The 23,509-nt window shown below is 40.4% G+C and overlaps 1 protein-coding gene across 1 annotated transcript; it reads right to left on the bottom strand.

The window, feature by feature from the left end:
- Positions 1-2,677: 2,677 nt before the first annotated feature.
- Positions 2,678-10,102, bottom strand: LOC114681957 (homeobox protein TGIF1-like). Its single transcript, XM_037207271.1, has 3 exons — positions 9,440-10,102; positions 3,769-3,875; positions 2,678-2,794 (listed from the first exon to the last, which is right to left on the bottom strand). Exons 1-3 carry the CDS (start codon positions 10,080-10,082, stop codon positions 2,678-2,680), a joined length of 867 nt encoding a protein of 288 aa, XP_037063166.1. The 5' UTR covers positions 10,083-10,102.
- Between the last annotated feature and the right edge of the window lie 13,407 nt (positions 10,103-23,509).

Here is a 23,509-nt window from a genome sequence, read left to right as displayed (position 1 = left end):
GCATACACAGTATGCAATTTTAAAGAGCAGGACGCGGGGAATATTGGCCCAAGTGCTGCATACACAGCATTTAGAGACAGCTATGCATGCATTTCTTGTGAGAAAAAAACATTAGACACTCTATAATATCCTATATGGATGGAAGAATTGGAAATAAAAATGTATTCACAGCTTGACAAGTGGGTAGTAAAATATTGATTTTTAGCTGCATAAAAGAGGTAAAATACATGGACCTGGGAAAGAGCCATGGGTAGGAAGAAATCATGTATTATAAAATGAGAGAGGACATGAAGCACGCTGAGAGAGCAGAGTGGACAGGTTGCTCAAACAAGCTCTGAGCACATCAGGTATTCTGGTTTAGCAGAGCCTGGGTTGGTGAGGAGGACCAGCCAGCACTTCACTGTGCTGAAAGTTCTCTGTGTCCAAGAGCATATGACACACAGCCTGAGGCTTAGGGGACCTGGTATTTAGACACTGTGTTCTAACTGTGTCTTTGGTGTTTCTGTCAGATTCTTACATGATAAATATAGACCCTGTCAATCTTCTAATAAAGGCTCTCCCAGGCACCTGAAAGGCAAATCAGCCCCAATGGAGAATCTGCTCTCTCTACAAAGAAAGGTAGCACCAAAGTTGGCATAGCCTTGTGCTTTTACTTGACATCTCTGAATCTCAAAGAACTTAGTTCTTGACTTACACGCAAGGATGTCTGCTCTGCTGCCTAACCAAGGCTACTGAAAAACAAAAAACCAAAGTTCAAAAGTGCTTCACAGATATTATGTGCCAACATGAAAAGGAAAACATACTTGACATTGGTCTGACACTGGGTATAATGGTGTTTCAAGAAGAACAGAGAACTAAACAGTAAGAAACTGTCTTTACACACATTCATAGAGGTAGTGCATGGGTAAGAAATCTAATGCCTTGCTGTCTGGCTGATAGCTTCTTGGGAACAATGTTAGAGAGCCACACTGGAGAGTTATGTGCATTCTAGTTTCTCTTATCATTGAAAGAGTCTGTGATACATGAAAGAGCTTGAAGTAGGTGAATACTTTCTCTAAGCAATGGCTTTCATCTGTCTGATAGTTTTGTTAGTATTTGTCTCTGACCTAAAACAAGAAAATCTCTGGCTTCCCATTGAGAACCTTCTCAGACTGCAACAAGCATATGAATATCATGGGCATCCTCTGGTAGGTCTGGTATAAGAACTGGCTTTCTAGATTTCAGACAAGCTCCAGAGTGGTATCTATGTTTCCAGGAATGGATATGGCATTGACTTTTCCTGGGGAGAGGTGAATAAACATCTGTTTATCCCAGATAGTGCACCAGTGACAGATCAAAATAATAATAATAATAATAATAATAATAATAATAATAATAATAATAAATTCCACCCATCTAGCTCAGTGAACCAGTGATCTTAACTGGGGTTACTTATAGGAGCATGGACAGTGAGTTCCTTACAAGGGCATAGGTAACTTATAAGCAGCTACACTACTAAAAAAAACTCTCCCCTGCGAGAGCAGGATCCTCCTAAGCCTGTCCATGTAGAAACATGAATAGGCCCAATCTTGTGAGTATGACATGGTAATTGTGCTGTGGAGAGTTCATGAAGGAATGGCCATACTACACCCAGAGGATAGGATTCCACAAAAGAATACACTTGAAGCAGCATGAGAGAAAAACCTAAAGAACTAAAGATATCACTCAGTTTGAGAATAGAAAGTACTTTAATTTAAAACTCTAAAACAAGATATGAGAATGGAAGGCCACCAGATCTGTCCAGTATCATGAGAAGTGTGAGTTTTCACTTCCCACAAAAGTATCTTTTTAAAATGTTTTTATTTACTTTACATATCAACCACAGTTTCTCCTCCTTCCTCTCTTCCTGTTCCCTACCCCCACATCCATCCTACCCTTCCCCCACATCCACACCTCTTTCTCCATTCATAATGGGTAAGGCCTGCCATTGGAGTCAACAAAGCATGGCATACCAAGTTGAGGCAAGACCAAACTCCTCTCCACTGCATCAATACTGATCAAGGCATCCCACCATAGGGAATAGATTCCAAAAAGCCAGCTCAGGCAACACAGACAGGGCCTGATCCATAGCCATGAGCCCCACAAACAGATCAAGACACACAACTGTCACACACAGGCAGAGGGTCTAGGTTGGTCCCATGCAGGCTCTGTAGCTATCAGTCTAGAGTCCCTGAACTCCAACTAGCTTGAGTCAGCTGTCTCTGTGGGTTTCCCCTTCTGATCTTGATGCCCTTGTTCATATAATTCCTCTTCCCTCTCTTCAGCTGGAGTCCTGGAGCTCTGCCCAATTCTTGGCTGTGGATCTCTACATCTGCTTCCATCAGTTAGTGGATGTAGGTTCTATGATGACATTTATGGTAGCCACCATCTGATTACAGAAGACGGCCAGTTCAGGCACTCTCTCCACTATTGCTAGGAGTCTAAGCTGGGCTTGTACTTTATCAAAAGCTTTTTGGGTGCCTGCCCTGAAAAACTTTCTCCCAGAGTCCAAAGAAGGCACTTACAAGCAGCAGGATTCTAATCTTAAGGATATCAAATAAATCTATACACACCATGCTCTTTTAGTCCATCACTTTATTATTCTAAGTAAGCGTTCTGATCTCTACCATTCTCTCTTTGTTCTACTGCTTTTCTAAGTCTACAACTTCTTTTCAGTTCTCATTCTTAGCTCCTCTCTTGCCTGATTCCTTACATTTCTCACTGGAGACTCCTTGCAATCCTGAGAAGTTTCAAAACCCTCAAGGTCACTGTCTTCCTAAAATAGACAATAAGGAGCAGTGACATTACCATGGTAACGCAAGGTTCCAAGGTCTCAGGACCAGAGGGAGGAGGTGCTGTGCCCAGTGCGACAAACTCTGAAACATAGGGGTTTTATTTTGTTTGTTTCTTTTTCATCAGCAAACTTGGCAAGCAAAGAAGTGGCAGGCTTTTCTTAGGGTATTTTGTGTTAGTAGCCTTGGTGAGACACCAGTAACTTTGACCTTTTGCATAACTAATGTTTTACAAAGCCCTTTAGTACAGTTTAAACTTGCTCTGAAGTAAAACTGAGCTAAGTGTGTGCAGTTTGTGTTAGACTGAGGAGAGATTATTATTTCCTGAGTCACTGTGAGCAAAGGGAACAAAGGAGGCTTTAAGTGTCTATAGTATTATGGGAAATGTGTCTGTCTATAAAGCATATCCTAGCATATTTTCCCTTCTTTTAAAGAGAATACTTTATAACATCATGTAAAAAGATATCTAACAACTAGATTCATACTTGCTTGAATCTAAAAAAAAACCTGAATGTTTGTTCATTAGACTGTATGTGGGCATCCTGTTCCCATGGAAATAGAAAGATACTACGGCTTCTAAGTATTGCACAGTCTGAAAAAAAAACTCAAAAAAAGAAGTGGGGAGAAGATCACATGATATTGGGAACCATCTCACATTATAAAAAATCTACCAAAAAAACATTTTAAAAAGACAACCCTTTGTTTCTACAGTAGTTTTAGTTTGTAGTTCTTGAAATGACTGTGTTCCATTGAAGATATCTCAGTAACAGGAAGCTTCATTTGAGCAATCCCATGTGCAAATATTAATAGAAAAATATACAAAATAATGTATCTCTTGCCATCACCCTGACAATCAGTACCATATTTTGGTGCACTGTTTTGTCTGAAAAACGGTTAAGCTATGAGTTTGGCCTGAAGCTCCATCTCTGCCCACCCACACACCACCCACACCCCACACCCCACACCCCTGTTTGAGTGCAACATCCACTAGAATCTGGAATCCGCTAAAATCCTGGTAGAGGTCTGCCAGAGTAGAGGGAGGAGTGTTGAAAAGACCACGCTCCCCTGACTTCCCTTCTGGACCAGGGGTGAGTATCTGGTCCCAGCCGGGACCCCATCCCTGGGCACCAGCCACTCCGGGAAGACCTGCCCAAGTTGGCCCCAGGTTCTGTCCACCGGGCAGGTCCCCTTCTAGCCCCACCAGGAGGGATCACCATGATCAAGTAGGCTTCATCCCAGGGATGCAAGGGTGGTTCAACATACGAAAGTCTGTCAATGTAATACACCATATAAACAAACTCAAAGAAAAAAACCACATGATCATCTCACTAGATGCAGAAAAGGCATTTGACAAAATCCAACACCCCATCATGATAAAAGTCTTGGAGCGATCAGAAATACAGGGAACATACTTAAACATAATAAAGGCAATTTACAGCAAGCCAACAGCCAACATCAAATTAAATGGAGAGAAACTCAAAGCTATTCCACTAAAATCAAGAACGAGGCAAGGCTGTCCACTCTCCCCATACTTATTCAATATAGTACTTGAAGTTCTAGCCAGAGCAATAAGACAACAAAGGAGATTAAGGGGATACAAATTGGAAAGGAAGAAGTCAAGCTTTCCCTATTTGCAGATGACATGATAGTATACTTGAGTGATCCCAAAGATTCCACCCAGGAACTTATAAAGCTTATAAACACCTTCAGCAGCATAGCAGGATACAAGATCAACTCAAAAAAATCAGTAGCCCTCCTATATACAATGGACAAAGAAGCTGAGAAGGAAATCAGAGATACATCACACTTTACAATAGCTACAAATGACATAAAATACCTTGGGGTAACACTAACCAAGCAAGTCAAGGACCTATATGACAAGAACTTTGAGTCCCTAAAAAAGAAATTGAAGAAGATGTCAGAAAATGGAAAGATCTCCCATGCTCATGGATAGGCAGGACCAACATAGTAAAAATGACAATTTTACCAAAAGCATTCTACAGATTCAATGCAATACCCATCAAAATACCAACACAATTCTTCATAGACCTGGACAGAATAATACTCAACTTCATATGGAAAAACAAAAAACCCAGGACAGCCAAAATAATCCTGTACAATAAAACAACCTCTGGAGGCATCACAATCCCTGACTTCAAGCTCTACTATAGAGCTACAGTAATAAAAACAGCTTGGTATTGGCATAAAAACCGACATGTGGACCAATGGAATCGAATTGAAGACCCTGACATTAACCCACACACCTATGAACATATAATTTTTGACAAAGAAGCCAAAAGTGTACAATGGAAAAAAGAAAGCATCTTCAACAAATGGTGCTGGCATAACTGGATATCAATGTGTAGAAGGCTGCAAATAGATCCATATCTGTCACTGTGCACAAAACTTAAGTCCAAGTGGATCAAGGACCTCAACATAAATCCAGCTACTCTGAACCTGCTAGAAGAGAAAGTAGGAAGTAGTCTTGAACACATTGGCATAGGAGATCACTTCCTAAATATAACAATGTGGTGGTATTGTGTTCCCTAAAATATTGTGTACCTTAATAAATTTATCTGGGGTCAGAGAACAGACAGCCACTTAGATACAAAGGCTAGAAAATGGTGGCACTCACACCTTTAATCCTAGCATTCCAGAGATAGAAATCCCTCTGGATCTCTGTGAGTTCAAGGCCACATTGGAAATAGCCAAGCATGGTGACATGCCTTTAATCCCAGAAAGCCAGCCTTTAATACCAGGGAGTGGTGGTAGAAAGAAGAAAGATATATAAGGCGTGAGAACCAGAAACTAGGAGGTTTTGGCTGGTTAAGCATTCAGGCTTTTGAGCAGTAATTCAGCTGAGACCCATTCGGGATGAGAACTCAGAGGCCTCCAGTCTGAGGAGACAAGACCAGCTGAGAAGTTGACCAGGTGAGGTTAGCTGTGGCTCCTTCTGTCTCTCTGATCTACCAGCATGGACCCCAATAACTCGCCTCAGGTTTGATTTTATTAATAAGAACTTTGAAGATTCATGCTAAATCTGGCGCCCAACGCTCGTGTTACGAATTCATGAAAAAGCTGTTTGCCTGTGGCCTTGTGAGCCCCAGCTCAGGCCCAAGCTACACTCAGCCAGTTGTGGTGGCCCACGCCGGTAGGATTTGCTGAAGGAGACAGAGGCAGGAGGATCCCAAGTTTGAGGCCGGCCTAGGAGGCTTGGGAGAAGCTTTGGCCCGGACTGAGCCACAAACAGTGGTGGGACCATGGAAGCAGTGGCTACTGCTCCACGTTGCCAGCTCCTCCTCATCGTGTTGGTGACTGCGATTATGCTGCTACCTGGAACAAAGGGTTTACTGCTGCTGGTTCAGAGAAGAATTGCCAGGACCATCGTGTTACAAGAAGGCATCGGCAAAGGTCAGTTTGGAAAAGTTTGGCAAGACAAATGGTGGGGAGAAATTATTGTGAAGATTTTCTGTTCTAGGGAAGAATGTTCATGGTTCCAAGAGAGAGACATTTATCAGACTGTGATTGCTCCAAACCACAGAGGAGGCACAAAAAAAAAAAAAAAAAAAAAGAGAGTCTGCATGGAACCATGACCACACCTAACAGCAACTTTGAAATCTTCAAAAGGACTATGGTAAAGCCATTAAACTGATTAACACCACGGAAAGATCAACTTTGGACTACAAACTGCTTAGGACAATTTGGAGATGGCTAGCTGAGATGATCCAGGCTGACAGACTACTTGAATAAAGACTTGAAACAAGCCCTGAACTTTCCTTTTATGCAAAGACTGGACAAATGATACAGGACTTGATGATTAACCCAAAAATTTTCTTTTCAAGATTCCCTAAAGATATCTTCACCCCTAGAAAGCAAAAAGAAAAAGAGAATATAGATATGAGATAGATCATCGAATCTACTTTGAGAAAAAAGATAAAGAAATAATAGGATAAATAGGTAGATCATTGAATCTACACTGAAGAAAAGGGGAAGATATAAAAATGACAAAAGGTAGACTACTGAATGTATTATGAAAAGAAAAAAGAGAATATGGATATAAGATAAAAAGGGAGATTATGGAATCTACTTTTAAAAAGGAACTACTTGTTTTAAATAAGATAAGTAATGAAAATTTTTTGGTCTGAGTTTATCAGACGTTACTGGACTGGACATTGTTAATATATATAATGGAGTTTTTATCTGAATCTGTCAAATGTTAATGGACTAGACATCATTAATGTAATTTTTGTCTGTATATATTGTATATACTTATTAGATAGTTTTTCTTGTATTAGTTATAAGCTTTCTTTAATTTTAGACAAAAAGAGAGGTGATGTGGTGGTATTGTGTTCCCCAAAATATTGTGTACCTTAATAAATTTATCTGGGGTCAGAGAACAGACAGCCACTAGATACAAAGGCTAGAAAATGGTGGCACTCACACCTTTAATCCTAGCATTCCAGAGATAGAAATCCCTCTGGATCTCTGTGAGTTCAAGGCCACATTGGAAATAGCCAAGCATGGTGACATGCCTTTAATCCCAGAAAGCCAGCCTTTAATACCAGGGAGTGGTGGTAGAAAGCAGAAAGATATATAAGGCGTGAGAACCAGAAACTAGGAGGTTTTGGCTGGTTAAGCATTCAGGCTTTTGAGCAGTAATTCAGCTGAGACCCATTCGGGATGAGAACTCAGAGGCCTCCAGTCTGAGGAGACAAGACCAGCTGAGAAGTTGACCAGGTGAGGTTAGCTGTGGCTCCTTCTGTCTCTCTGATCTACCAGCATGGACCCCAATAACTCGCCTCAGGTTTGATTTTATTAATAAGTACTTTTAAGATTCCTGCTACATAACACCAGTAGCACAGACACTGAGAGAAACAATCAATCAATGGGACCTCTTGAAACTGAGAAGCTTTTGTAGAGCAAAGGATATGGCCAACAAGGCAAAGCGACAGCCTACAGAATGGGAAAAGATCTTCACCAACCCCACATGTGACAGAGGACTGATATCCAGAATATATAAGGAACTCAAGAAATTAGACATCAAAACGACCAACAGTCCAATTGAGAAATGGACTTTAGAACTAAACAGAGAATTCTCAACAGAGGAAACTCAAATGTCTGAAAGACATTTAAGGAATTGCTTAACATCCCTAATCATCAGGGAAATGCAAATCAAAACAACTCTGAGATACCACCTTATGCCTGTCAGAATGCTAAGATCAAAAACACTGAAGACACTTTATGCTGGAGAGGATGTGGAAATAGGGGAACTCTCCTCCACTGCTGTTGGGAATGCAAGCTTGTACAACCACTTTGGAAATCAATATGGTGCTTTCTTAGAAAATTGGGAATCAATCTCCCCCAAGATCCAGCTATACCACTCTTGGGCATATACCCAAGAAATGCTCAATCATACCACAAGAGCATTGCTCAGCTATGTTCATATCAGCATTGTTTGTAATAGCCAAAACCTGGAAACATCCTAGATGCCCTTCAACTGAAGAATGGATAAATAAATTATGGCACATATACACAATGGAATACTACTCAGCAGAGAAAAACAATGACATCATATGGTTTGCAGGCAAATGGATGGATCTAGAAAAAATCATCCTGAGTGAGGTAACCCAGACTCAGAAAGACAAATATGGTATGTACTCACTCATTGGAGGATGCTAGATGTGGAACAAAGATGACTGGACTGCTGCTCACATAACCAGTGAGGCTACCTGGAAAACAGGACCCCAAGAAAGACACGGAGATCACCCAAAGACGGAGAAATGGATGAGATCTGCATGAACAGCCTGGACATGAGTGGGAGCAATGAAGGGCAAGGGTCGAGGGAAAGAGCGGGAGATCCCGGCTGGATCAAAAAAAGAGAGGGAGAACAAGGAATAAGAGACCATGGTAAATGAAGACCACATGAGAAAAGGAAGAAACAAAGTGCTAAAGAGGCCCACAGAAATCCACAAAGAAACCCCCACAAAAGACTGCTGGCAATGGTCAAGAGACATCCCGAACTGACCTACTCTGGTGATGGGATGGTCAAACACCCTAATAATTGTGCCAGAAACCCCATCCAAGGACTGAGGAATCTGGATGCAGACATCCACAGCTAGGTCCCTGGTGGACCGCTGGGAGTCTAATTAGTGAGAAAGAGGAGGGTTTATATGAGCAAGAATTGTTGAAACCAAGGTTGGATAAAGCACAGGGACAAATAGCCAAACGAATGGAAACACATAAACTATGAACCAAAGACTGAGGGGCCCCAAATGGATCAGGCCCTCTGAATAGGTAAGACAGTCGATTGGCTTGATCTGTTTGGGAGGCATCTAGGCAGTGGTACCAGGTCCTGGGCTCGCTGCATGAGTTAGCTGTTTGAAACCTGGGACTTATGCAGGAACGCTTGGTTCAATCTGGGAGGAGGGGACTGGACCTGCCTGGATTGAGTCTATCAGGTCGATCTCAGTCCTCAGGGGAGACCTTGATCTGGAGGAGATAGGAATGGGGGGTGTGCTGGGGGGAAGGGGAGGGGGGCAGGAAGGGAGAGAACAAGGGAATCTGTGGCTGTTATGTAGAACTGAATAGTATTGTAAAATAAAATAAAATTTAAAAAAAAAAGAAAAGACCACTCTGAGGGTTTGGATTCAGTCCAAATTTGCAAGCGTCTTCTGGGTGCATGAGAGAGGTGTCTGTAAAGTTGCTGGCTGTTATTTGCTGTACATCTGTGCTGTGTCCCACACCAACTCTCTGGCAGAGAGAGAAGCTCCCATCTTTCAATGAAGTCACAGTGGTATGGCAGATCACTGATGGGCGAGCCAGCATGGATGCCGGGGAGGAAGGCTTGGGAGACACTGGCCTCCCTGGGTTTGGGTTTGGTCCTGCTGTGCAGGAATGAAACGGGCTCTCTTCTAGAGTTGGAATGAAGTTTTCGATACCCATCGCAGCTTCCACAGAGCTAGTTTCTGAAATCTTGGCCCCACGGCGGAAAATCGTGAACTGATTTGGATCTTTGCCATCCTTTCTCAGCATGTCTGGGAGGGGCCTGCCGTGTGGACAGGGTGTCTGCCGGGAGAGCAGTGCTTTCTCTTGCTTGGAGGGATGTTCATACAGCAAGTCCCGCAGAATCTGAACAGACTCCTTGAGCAGATTGCCTCTCTTCCTTCTCTTGCCAGAGGCCCCAGAAGAGGAAAGGTCCATTGGAATATCCATGCTGTCCTCATCCTTGGTCTCACTGCCGGATGCTGCAACAATGCCCTTTTTGCTTTTCATTCTGGAACTCCTGACCCAGCAAAAGGTAAGGCTGGGGTTCCTAGGGGCCAGCAGTCGAAGTGGTGGGGGGAAGGGGAGAGGGGGGCGAGTATATTTTCTATATATCAAAATTATACCCCTAAATGAAAAGTCATCTTCCTGGCCACCCACAGATTTAGTGGCCCATGAGACTGAAATGTAAACATGAGGTTGCATATACACATTATATGAAAATACATGGTAATGGGGAGATATCATAGTGTAAGTGCATAAGAAGTTTACAACAAGAAACAGCCAATTCTATCAAAAAGCAGTAATTCCAAAATGCCTTGAATGATGATTTCTCTACCATAACCCTTGGTTCTGAAAGGTTGACCTATTGAACATTAGTTGTCACTTGATGTATACTCCCATTCCCTTTTTCTACCACCAGCTCGCAATAGTCTTTGTGGATTCCTGGGAGTTTCTGTGGCACCAGATTTCTCCCTAACCCCATTATAGCCCCCTCTATCAAGATATCGCTTTCACTGCTCTCCTTCTCCACCCTCCCCCAACTAGACCATTCAGATCTCTCATGTTCCCATCCCCTATCCCCTCCCCTCTACCCACCCTCTACTCCCAGTTTGCAGAGGAGATCTCATCTATTTTCCCTTCCCAGGGTAATCCATGAGTCCCTCTTGGGGTCATCATGGTTAATCCAGCCTTTCTGGGGCTGTGAATTGAGGCTGATTATACTTTTGTTTACAGCTAATATCTAATTATAAGTGAGTACATATCATGTTTGTCTTTCTGGGTCTCAGTTACCTCACTCAGGATGATTTTTTTTATACTTTCATCCATTTGCTTGCAAATTTCAAGATGTCTTTTTCTTTTTTAACTGTTGAGTAATACTTCATTGTGTATATGTACCACATTTTCTTTATCCATTATTCAGTTGAGGGGCATCTAGGTTGTTTCTAGGTTCTGGCTATTACAAATAATGCTGCTATAAACATAATTGAGCAACCATCCTTGTGGTATGATGCCTTGGGTATATGCCCAAGATTGATATAGCTGGGTCTTGAGATAGATTGATTCCCAATTTTCTGAGAAACTGCCATGCCAATATCCAAGTGGCTGTACAAGTTTGCACTCCCACCAGCAGTGGAGGGAGTGTTCCCTTACTCCACATCCTCTCCAACATAGGCTATCATTAATTAGTATTTTTTATCTTAACCATTCTGATATGTATAAGATGGTATCTCAGAGTCATTTGATGTGCATTTCCCTGATGGCTAGGGATGTTGAAGAGTTCTTTTAAGTGTATGTCAGCCATTTGAGATTCTTTGGTTGAGAATTCTCTCTTTAAATCTGTATCACATTTTTTAATTGGATTGTTTAGTATTTGGATGTGTAGTTTATTGAGTTCTTTATATATTTTGGAGATCAGCACTCTCTGTCAGATGTGGGGTTGGTGATGATCTTTTTCCCATTCTATAGCCTTCTGTTTTATCTTAATGATGATATTCTTTGCCTTTCAGAAGGTTTTCAGTTTCAGGAGGTCTCATTTATTGTCAATCTCAGTGTCTGTGCTACTGGTGTTATATTTAGGAAGTTGTCTCTTGTGTCAATTCATCAAGGCTACTTCCCACTTTCTCTTCTATCAGGCTCAGGGTAACTGGATTTATGTTGAGGTCTTGGATCCACCTGGACTTGAGTTTTGTGCAGGGCAATTGATATGGATCTATATTCATTCTTCTACATGGTGCCATCCAGTTATGCTAGCAACATTTGTTGAAAATGCTTTCTTTTTTCCATTGTATTTTTGGCTTCTTTGTCAAAAATCAGGTGTTCATAGGTGTGCAAATTGATGACAGGGTCCTTGATTCGATTTCATTAGTCCTCATGCCTATTTTTATGCCAATACCAAATTCTTTATTACTATAGCTATATAGGAGAGCTTGAAGTCAGTGATGTTGATACCTCCAGTAGTTTCTATATTATACAGGAGTGTTTAAACTATCCTGGGCTTTTGTTTTTCCATATAAAGTTTGCTGTGGGATGTTCTGTATGTTAAATGTGTTGCTCTGATTGGTTAATAAATAAAACACTGATTGCCAGTAGCCAGCAGGAAGTATAAGTGCGGCAAGGAGAAAAGAGAATTTGGGGAAGTGGAAGGCTGAGGCAGAGAGATGCTGCCAGTTGCCACCATGAGAAGATGTTAAGATACAGATAAGTCATGAGTCACGTGGCAACTTATAGATTAATAGAAATGGTTTAATTTAAGATATAAGAACAGCTAGCTAGAAGCCTGCCACAGCCATACAGTTTATAAGTAATATAAGTCTCTGTGTTTACTTGTTTGGGTCTGAGCAGCTGTGAGACTGCCAGGTGAGAGAGAGAGATTGTCCTGACTGTGGGCCAGGCAGGAAAACTCTAGCTACAAAAGTTCAGTATTGTTCATTTGAGATTCGTGAAGAATTTTGTTGGGATTTTGATGGGGATTGCATTGAATTTGTAGATTGCTTTTGGTAAGATTGTCATTTTTACTATGTTAATCCCATCTATCCATGAGTATAGGAGATCTTTCCATTTTCTGATATCTTCTTCAATTTCTTTCTTTCTTTTTCTTTTCTTTTCTTTTATTTTTGGTTTTTTTTAAGATAGGGTTTCTCTGTGTAGTTTTGGTGCCTGTCCTGGATCTCGCTCTGTAGACCATGCTGGCCTCAAACTCACAGAGATCCGCCTGGCTCTGCTTCCGGAGTGCTGGGATTAAAGGTGTGTACCACCCTCCACCGCCCCCCTACACCCCCACACCCCCACACCCCCAAACCCTCACCCCCACTTTCAATTTCTTTCTTTAAAGACTTAAAGTTCCTGTCATATAGGTCTTTCACTTAATTGGTTAGAGTTACCCCAAAATATTTTATATTGTTTATGGCTATTGTAAAGGGTAATGTTTCTCTGATCTCTCTCTGTGCATTTATCATTTGTGTACAGGTGGGTTACTGACTTTTTTTTAGTTAATATTGTATCCCACCACATTACTGAATATGTTTATCAGCTGTAGGATTTCCCTGGCAGAGTTTTTTGGTCACTTATATAGACTATCATATCATCTGCAAATAGTGAATATTTAACTTCTTCGTTTCTAATTTTTATCTCCTTGATCTTAGCTTTTGTCTGATTGATCTAGCTAGAACTTAGAGTTCTATATTGAATAGATATAGGTAGAGTGGGCAGCCTTGTCTTGTTCCTGGTTTTAATGGAATTACTTTGAGCTTTTCTCCATTTAATTTGATGGCTTTTGGCTTTGTGTATATAGCCTTTTGCTGTATGATGGTCTGTATGTCAAATTACTCTGATTGATCAATAAATAAAACACTATTTGGCCAGTAGCTAGGCAGGAAGTATAGGCGGGACTAACAGAAAGGAGAAAAAAAAGAACAGGAAGGTGGAAGGAGTCACTGCCAGCTGCGGCCATGACAAGCAGCATGTGAAGATGCCGGTAAGCCACGAGTCACGTGGCAAGGTATAGATTTATGGAAATGAATTAATTTAAGCTATAAGTACAGTTAGCAAAAAATCTGCCACAGCCATACAGTTTGTATGCAATATAAGTCTCTGTGTTTGCTTGGTTGGGTCTGAGTGGCTGTGGGACTGGCGGGTGACAAAGATTTGTCTTGACTGTGGGCAAGGCAGGAAAACTCTAGCTACAGCCTTTATTATGTTTAGGTATGTTTCTTGGATCCCTAATTTCTCAAAGACCTTAATCACAAAGGGGTGTAGGATTTTTCAAAGGCTTTTTCATTATCTAATGACATGATCATGTGGGATTTTTTTTTTTCAGTTTGCTTGTATGGTGGGTTACATTGACAGATTTTTATGTGTTGAACCATCCCTACATCTCTGGGATGAAGCCTACTTGATCATGGTGGATGATTTTTTTTGTGTTCTTGGATTAGGTTTGCCAGTATTTTGTTGATTATTTTTGCATCAATGTTTGTGAGGGAGATTAGTCTGTAATTCTCTTTCTTTGTTGCATCTTTGTGTGATTTGGGTATCAGGGTAACTGTAGCCTCGTAAAAAGAATTTGGCAATATTTCTTCTGTTTCTATTATATAGAACAATTTGAGGAGTATTGGTATTAGCTCTTCTCTGAAATTCTGGTAGAATTCATCACTGAAACTATCTGGCCCTGGGCTTTTTTCTGTTGGAAGACTACTTCTGTTTCCTTAGGGGTTATAGGTCTATTTACATTGTTTATGTTGTCATGATTTAATTTTGGTATATGGTACCTATCAGGAAAACTGTCCATTTCTTTAGATTTTCCAATTTTGTGGAGTACAGCTTTTGAAGTATGACCTGATGGTTCTCTGAATTTACCTCAGTGTCTGTTGTTATGTCCCCCTTTTCATTTCAGATTTTATTAATTTTCATATTCCCTCTCTGCCTTTTGGTTAGGTTGTGTAAGGGCTTGTCTATCTTGTTGATTTTCTCACAGAACCAACTCTTTGTTTCATTGATTCTTTGTTCTCTTTGTTTCTATTTCTATTTCTATTGATTTCAGCCCTCAGTTTGATTATTTCCTGGCATCTACTCCTCCTGGGTGAGTTTGCTTCTTTTTGTTCTAGAGCTTTCAGGTGTGCTGTTAAGTCACTAGTGTGAGATTTCTCCAACTTCTTTATGTGGGCATTTAGTGCTATGAACTTTCCTCTTAGCACTGTTTTTATGGTGTCCCATGTGTTTGGGTATGTTGTGTATTCTTTTTCTTTGAGTTATAGGAAGTCTTTAATTTCTTTCTTTATTTCTTCCTTGACGTAGTGGTGATTCAGTTGAGCATTGTTCAGTTTCCATGAGATTGTAGGCTTTCTGTAATCTGTGTTACTGTCTAACTTTAAGCCTTGGTGATCCAGTAAGATACAGGTGGTTATCCAATTTTTGGGGGGTGTCTTTTGAGATTTTCTTTGTGACCAAGTATGAAGTCAGTTTTACAGGGTTCCATAAAGTGCTGAGAAGAAGGTATATTCTTTTGTGTTTACATGAAATGTTCTATAGATATCTGTTAAGTCCATTTGAGTCATAATATCTGTTAGTTCCCTTATTTCTCCATTAAGTTTCTGTCTGGCAGATCTATCCATTAGTGAGAGTGGGGTGTTGAAATCTCCAACTATTAGTGTGTGGGGATATGTGCTTGAAGCTTCAGTAATGTTTCTTTTAGAAATATGGGTACCCTTGTATTTAGGCCACACATATTTAGAATTGAGACTTCATCTTGATGGATTTTTTCTGGGACAAATGTGAAATGTCCTTCTCCATTTCTTTTGATGAATTTTTGTTTGATGTCTATTTTGTTAGATACTAGGATAGTTATACCAACTGGTTTCTTAGGTCCATTAGATTGTAAAATCTTTTTCCAACCCTTTACTCTGTCTTTGAAGTTGAAGTGTATTTCTTATATGCAGAAGAAAAATGGATCCTGTTTTCATATCCATTATGTTAGCCTGTGTCTTTTTATAGGTGAATTGAGTCCATTGATATTAAGAGATATTAATGACCAGTGATTGTTAATCCTGTTATTTCTTGGTTTTGGTGGTGGTGGTGGTAGTGTATGTGTGTTTCCCTTCTTTGGGTTTTGCAGGTGTGAGATTATCTACTGCCTGTGTTTTCCTGGGAGCAGCTAACTTCCTTGGGTTGGAGTTTTCCTTCTATTATTTTCTGTCTGGCTGGATTTGTAGATAGGTGTTATTTCAAATCTGGTTTTGACATAGAATATCTTGTTTTCTCTGTCTATGATGATTGAATGTTTTCTTGGAATAGTAGTGTGGGCTACCATATCTTAATGTCTGCAAAACATCTTTACAGGACTTTCTGGCTTTCAGAGTCTTCATTGAGAAGTCAGTGTAATTATGATAAGTCTGCCTTTATATGTTACTTGGCCTTTTTACTTTGTTGCTCTTAATATTCTTCCTTTATTCTGTATATTAAATGTTCTGACTATTATGTGTCAAGGGGACTTTTTGGGGGTCCAGTCTATTCAGTGTTCTGTAAGCTTCTTGTACCTTTATAGGCATGTCCTTCTTTAGGTTGGAAAAGTTTTCGTCTATGATTTTTCTGAATGTGTTTTCTGTGCCTTTAAGCTGAAATTCTTCTTCTTCTTCCATCCTTATTGTTCTTAGGTTTGGTCTTTTTATGGTGTCCCAAATTCCCTGAATGTTTTATGTTAAGAATTTGTTGCATTTAACATTTTCTTTGACTGACGAATCTATTTCCTCTATTATGTCTTCAACACCTGAGATTCTCTCTTCCATCTCTTGTGTTTTGTTGGTGATGCTTTCACATGTACTTTTTATGCTTACCCACCCAGATTTTCCATTTCCAGAATTCCTCAGACTGTATTTTCTTTATTGTCTCTGTTTCAATTTTCACATCTTGAACTCTTTCCTTTACCTGTTTGATTGTTTTATCTTGGCCTTTTTAAAAGGGATTTATTGATTTCTTCTAATTTTTATTTGTCTTTTCCTCAATTTCTGTAATAAAATTTTTCATTTCCTCTCTAAGGGCCCCTATGTTTTTCTTTTATGAAGAATTTATGAAGATTTTTAAGGTCATTTTCTTCTGCTTCATCTACATTGGGATGTTCTTGTCTTGCTGCTATAGAATCACTAGATTATGGTGGTACCATATTGATTTTTATGTTGTTGAATATATTCTTATTCTACTGAATACCCATCTGTGTTTGGGATAGTTTAGAGACAGGTGTTGATTCTTGTCATGTTGGATGGGTCTTTTGTTCCTTTATTGTGTGTTTCTTTAATTGTGTTTTGGCCTGGATGGCCAAGGGTCTTGGTGATTGCCTGATTGTCAGGTTGAGTGGGGTTGTCTCAGCTGAGGTTTGTGAGGGTTTGGGTGCCTAGATCCAGCATACTGTCCAGTTCCTCTGGCTGGTGTGAGCTTTACATATGCCTATGGAGTCTGTTCTTCCAACTGGTATAGATTTTGCCTGTGCCTGTTCTTCAAACTGGTGTGGGTGGCACTTGTGCCTATAGGACATGCTGATGTTGCTGGAGAGGGCTGTTCATGGGGAGAATGCTGCAGTAGGTGGGATTGGGCAGCAGAGTAGGTCTGTTCTTCCAACTGGTGTAGGTGGCACTTGTCCTAATTGGGGCTGTTATTCTTTCAACTGGTGTAGGTGGAGTATGGGAGCCCGTTTTCGGGTTCCTCGTGGCTTTACCCAGCAGGTCCACATAGAGGATGATTAGGACCACGGGCCTATGTGCAGGTGTCTGAGACAGTCTGCACTTGGCTGTGCTGGGGGAGGAGGACTTTTGCTCCACCCCTTGGCATCTCTATGAAAACCCTGGGGCAGAGATAGTCGGGGGGCCATTGGAATAGTTTCCAGGCCCTCTCAAGGCTATCCTTTATTTTCTATCTGTTTCTCTCCACAATATTCTCCACAATAAATCCTTCTATCTAATATTTCCTGCTGCTCACACTCAAGAAAACTCTGGGAGCTGTGGGGTTGGTAGGTAAATGCCCCATAGAATGGTGCCCGAACAGGGACTAAAGAAAAAAAGAAAAGGGACTAAAGAAAAAAAGGGGGACTAAAAAGAGGGGAGACTAAAGACAAATGAACAGGGACTAAAGACAAAGTAATAGGGACTAAAGATAAAGGAAAATAATAGTTTTATTACAGAGTTTTTGGTGAAAGTGCTGAGTCAGCCCTGCCAGTGGAAAGGCATGCCAGTGTTATGGAAAATATATATATGTTTTTATATATATTATTGAGAGGCAGGGGTTTTATCCTCGAGAGAAAAAGAGAGTGGACTGGAAGGATGTCCGATGCTGCAGCGCAAAATTCTCTTCTGTCAAAATTTTCTATCTTCTATCCCTTTCTCAATTTCTATCTGTGAAAAATAAGTATAAGGCATAGGGTAGTAATATAGTTTAGGAAAAACTTAGAAGTGTAAAATTGTGTAGGAAAAAAATAAGTAAGGCAACTAGACAGAAAAATTCTTCAATTTTCTAACTTGGGGGCTATGAATGCAAACTGGGGGGAAATCTTTCTCTGGGCTTTCTGGGTAGTAAAAAAAGCTCTTCTTTGAGCTTATGGGGAAGAAAAAATTTCCTATGGAAGCTTTTGACCTGGGGACAGCTGAAATGCTAAGTCTAAGCAGCAGGAGAACGTGCTATGCCGGAATCGAGCAAGAGCTATCTGTCAATCCTGTCCGTATCCGGGCAGGGTGAGGTTTCCCGTGTTTTGTCTCCCTGAGGCAAAAATGGGGGTGCAAGAAGTGAAAGTTTAAAGTTAAAGTTTTGGGAAAAGTTGGTCTTTCTTTCTCCTGGGGAAAAAAATCTTTCTCTTAAACTGTAAAACTTTTCTTGGAAAATTTGGGGGGAAAAATCTCTCTAAAAAGCCTTAATCTTTCTCAAAAGCTCTTAAACTTAAAAACTAAAGCCTTTAACTTTCTCAGAAGGACAAAAATTAGAATCACCTGAAGATATTAGTATGGGGACCACCCGAGATTAGCTCTAAGGGAAAACAACAAACTTAAGACAGCAAAACCTCTCTAAGTTCTTTCAAGCTTTAACAATCCTCCCTGCAATGCAGGAGGCAGGAACAAGTTTCTAAAAACCCCTTCTAAGCTCTGTCTCTTTAAGCTAGTAAAAGACAGTGGGTCAGAGTACCCTGAGGGAAACGCTTGGGGAGAGTGTGGGTGAAGAGCTACAGAGAGCCCCAAAGGGCAGGAAACTTTGCCCTGAGAAAAGCAAAAAAGCCAAGCTGAGTTCATCAAGTGCTTTGTTTCTGAATGAGAGTTTCAGAATGGAAAGGTGCTCCTAATCATCCTAATGCAAAGATCCCCTGAAGCAATGCAAACTGTTAGCATTGTATCCTCTTCTGACCAAAAACCCTGGGGCAACTGGCCAGTGTCTCTGAGTTGGAGTGCATTTCGGGGATACTAGGGTTCCTGCGTTGTAAACTTCCTAGAGCACAGAGCTGAGGCAGGAAGGTGCAGGACCCAGGGGAAGATTGCCAATGAACAAACAAAGTTAAAGCCGGTGAGAACGGCACAGTTGTCTGCTTCCCTACAAGTCCCAGGATGATAGATCCACAACTGCAAAAAGAAATCTGAGAAAAGCTTTCCTATTAGAGAAAGACCTTTCTGGGAAAACAGTAAAGCTGAACTGTCTGAAGCAGTTGTGCTGCTGAGTCAGAACGCTATCTGGGGAAAGAGCCCAGCCAGGGCAGAACAGAACTATCCAGGAGTAAAGCTTTCTTTTCTGTCAGAGAAAGCACCTCTTTGAGAAAAGCTTTGTTTCAACTGACTCCCTGAGATGAGGGAGTGTAGCCCTAAGGGGTGATTGCCTCTGGCATAAGCTCTGTCCTTGAGCACCCAGACAAGCAAGTGCAACCCACTGGGGGACTGGCCCGGGTGAAGGCCTGATGAGGCAAAACTCCTGTCCTAATGGGAGTTTAGAAATGGCAAAAACCTCCCTTGTTAGATTTTCAGTCTGTACGCAAACCACACAGACCCCGAAAACAGAAATAGACAAAAACCCCTACCTTCAGTAGCAGGGAAAGCCGCCACTGTAGTGTCAGAAACTCTTTCTGGGGTAGAAGGGATAAACTGAGACCAAACTGGATACTGTCAGAGAGAAAGACTCTGAAGAAACAGAGGGGACAGATTCCTCCCCAGAAAATGCATGACCTGACAAAGCTGCTAGAGTTTGAGGCAGATTGGGGGGGGGAGAGAAAAAAAGCCCCTACCTCCAAAAGCAGCTAGCAGAGGTACAGAGCTGTAGACAGATAGCTGAAGCTCTGCACCTGGGGGGAAGGAACAAGCAAAATGAGAATAAAATCAGTGGGAGAAAATCTCTGAAAGAGCTATGGAAAAGCTCTGTTGTGAATGTTTTTCACTGACTGGCTAAGGCAAACACAAGCCCCAAGGAAAGTTGCTATCTGGAATGCCCACCTCAATGCGTGCTAACAAGGCAGGTGCAGTTCTGATTTGGGGGCCAGTGTCAAATGAAGGAGAGACACCTGTTGAAGCCAGCTGAGGAGAGAATAGGAATCTCCCAATGTGCCATAGCTGAAAATGTAAAGTGATTGTTCAAATCTCCCATTGCAAAAGCAAAAAACTTTGTTCAAACCTCCCGGGGAAGAATTTGTAAGCAAGTCTGGTAAAAAAGAACTTAGAAGTTGACTCTCAGACCCAAAAAGAACTATGGGGAATGATATAAGGGACTGATATTATTATGGACTGATATAAGGGAAATGCATTCTGGGAAAGGTAGTTTTTCAGCTAAAGATGGTGACATTGCCCTGAAACACTTCTGTCAGCTCTAAAATTAAAATACAGCTTTTAAAAGAATAAGGAAGAAAATCGTCTAAGGGTTTAAGTGTCAGTTCCAATGAAAAATTGAAAGGATACGGAACTAGGTGCTTCGCGGTTTGGGGCTCCATTGGTAAAATGCCTTATTTACCCTAATAGCTGTGCAAAGTTTTTACGGTAGTTGGATGACCAAAAAGCTACCTTTAAGAGCAAACAAGCCAGCCGGACAGTGGTGGCGCATGACTTTAATCCCAGCACTCGGAAGGCAGAGCCAGGCAGATCTCTGTGAGTCCGAGGCCAGCCTGGGCTGCCAAGTGAGCTCCAGGAAAGGCGCAAAGCTACACAGAGAAACCCTGTCTCGAAAAACCAAAAAAAAAAAAAAAAAAAAAAAAAAAAGCAAACAAGCCACTTTAAAATCCTTAAAACAAGGGAAAGCAGTTTATACACTGAATGTTGTCTTAGGTATGAAGAAACTTATGTTGAAATTAAAAAAGTTCTTTGCCTATTGAACAAACTGTCTGCAATGAATAAATAATTCCTCTGCAAATCTAATAAGGAGACAAGAAAACAGGCATTCAAAAAAAAATGACTGCTTTATAGATGGGAAACAAACTTCAGAAAATCTAGCTATCTTACAAAATAGTTGCTATACCTGAAAGTTCCTTATAAGAAATCAATGTTAAATATCACAGCTGCTAATAACATCAGGAGTTAAAGCTCATGAAGTGAAAATACTAAATCCTGAAAATGCTTTTTCTCAAAGTAAGCTAATGAAGGATATGTTTCATGAAAGAACATCTACATTCTTGACTCCTTTGAATAGTTACAGTTTTGGTGAACATATTGGAACTAACAACAATCAAGTCAAAATGTTTCAACAAATTCAAGACGCTATTCCACAAAAGAAAGCTGTCATGTTTTGTGGGCCATATTAGAGCTCACTCCAATCTTCCTGGTCCTTTAGCTGAGGGTAACACAATGGCTGATAAGTTAACAAAGATAGTAGCATTATCCCAAGTGGAAATAGCTCAACAGTCATATGCTCTTCATCAAAATAGCAAAAGATTAAGAAAACAATTCAATCTTACCAAAGAAGCAGTTTGTCAAATAGTTAAATGATGTGGGGTATGTCCAAACATTTTCCTATCCCTCACTTAGGAGTAAACACTTGAGGTCTTCTTCCCAATTATCTATGGCAAATGGATGTTACGCATATTGCAGAATTTGGCAAATTAAGATATGTACATGTGACCATTGACACTTATTCAGGATTTTTAATGGCTAGTGCACAACCTGGAGAAACTACAAAACATGTCATTATGCACTGCTTGAAGTGTTTTTCGTATATGGGTATACCAAAAATTAAAACTGATAATGGTTCTGGATATAGTGGTAAGGCATTTCAACAATTTGTACCCAACGGGAAATTGTACACAAAACAGGTATTCCTTATAATCCTCAGGGACAAGGTATTGTGGAAAGGGCTCATAGCAGTCTTAAAATACAACTGCAAATAATAAAAGGAAGAAATTTACCCTCAATCGCACATAATGCATTAAATCATGCTCTTTTTGTTCTGAACTTTTTGAATATGGATGTCTATGAACAGTCTGCCACAGACAGATTTTGGCACAGTGGCACCCAAGCGACTTTCACTCAAGTAAAATGGAAAGATCCCTGCTCAGGATTATGGCAGGGTCCCGATCCTGCTTTAATATGGGGTCGAGGACTTGTTTGTGTTTTTTCACAAGAGGAGAATGAAGCTTGGTGGTTACTGGAGCATCTGGTAAGGAGCGTGGAACTAAGAAAAGTCAGCTCCAATGACGTTCCTATAAAAGAACCAGAATGAAAGTGGCTCGATTAGTGTTTCTGAGGTTTTGTCACTGGTTAATGCAAACAGTGAGGAAACAGAGTTCAGAGTTGTGCCGCTTTTGGCTTTACTAGCTTCTTTAGAAAAATACTTTATATCACCTAATAGCTGTGCAGTTTTTGTGAAGAACTTTACAGCAGCTAAATACGGTAATTTCATCCTCAGCATGAAGTGAAGTTTTTCGGTAGAACAAACCAAAAGTACTGCTGTAATAGGAATGTTTGTCTGAATTGAAGCACTTAGGGGAACTACTATGAATTTGGGTGAAGGGACAGCCTCTAGTTAAAAACTGTCTACCACTGACAGTGCATCTCTGCCGGTCCAGAAAGGCTAAGAGAACTGGCAACTTTGGAGTATGGCCTTGTCCTGGGAAGGTTACAGTCCCCTAGCAACAAGTATCACAGTTCTAACAACACTCACTAAATCCCAGTGTTGTATAGAAAAGCTGACTATAAACTCTAAACTTTAGAAATGATGTACATACTTCCTGTCTAGTTAAGAGAATCTTTCTAATAGAGATAGTGATAATAATTAAGAGTAAGAAGTAGAAAAAGATGAAAATAAGATATGTGAGTTTTTGAAAATTCTGTCTTGTTAGATCTGTGTTAAGAAATCTTTAGGTGTTTGCTAAGTTAAATATATGCTAATGGTAGCTCTATATAAGTTTGTAAAATAGACCTATAGAGTTCCTTTAAGAATATAAGCTTGCAAGAAGTATCTAAGGTAGTCTTAAGACATGTAGTAATAACCTTGTAAGATGCTAGTTGTAAATGTAAGTTTAAATAAGAATAAGATTGAATGAATAATAAGAAATATATTTGCTAAAGTAGTTCTAGAGTTTCCTTAATGAGTATAAATAAGTAGATGTTAATATGTTATATGTGAGTTTGTACAATGTAGATGTTGAATGTGAGTCTAAATGCTTTGCAAGGCAAAAAATGTTAAGTGTGAGTCTATTTTTAATGTATATGGTTGAAAGAACCTGAGACACAGAAGGAAGTGTCCTAGTAGACTGCAAAGTAGTCAGTCTGAGCAGTTTTCAAAAGTTCCAGAAGCTGCTAAGAAGCTAAGAATGGTGGACGCCAGAACCAGCACAAGCAATTTGCAGCTGAGATCCATGGAAAATCAATGCAACACAGAAAAACCTGAGCTAACAGCAAAAATGGTGCAGTTTAAAATATTACTATAACTCAAAAGGTCTCTGGCTTGAGAATAAAAGTTCAGAGATGCTTGTTTGAACAAAAATTGTTAACTTCAAAAAGTTT

This window comes from Peromyscus leucopus, chromosome 6 (genome assembly GCF_004664715.2).
Source record: "Peromyscus leucopus breed LL Stock chromosome 6, UCI_PerLeu_2.1, whole genome shotgun sequence".
Classification (NCBI taxonomy): domain Eukaryota; kingdom Metazoa; phylum Chordata; class Mammalia; order Rodentia; family Cricetidae; genus Peromyscus; species Peromyscus leucopus.
This window is presented reverse-complemented; position numbering and strand designations above follow the sequence as displayed.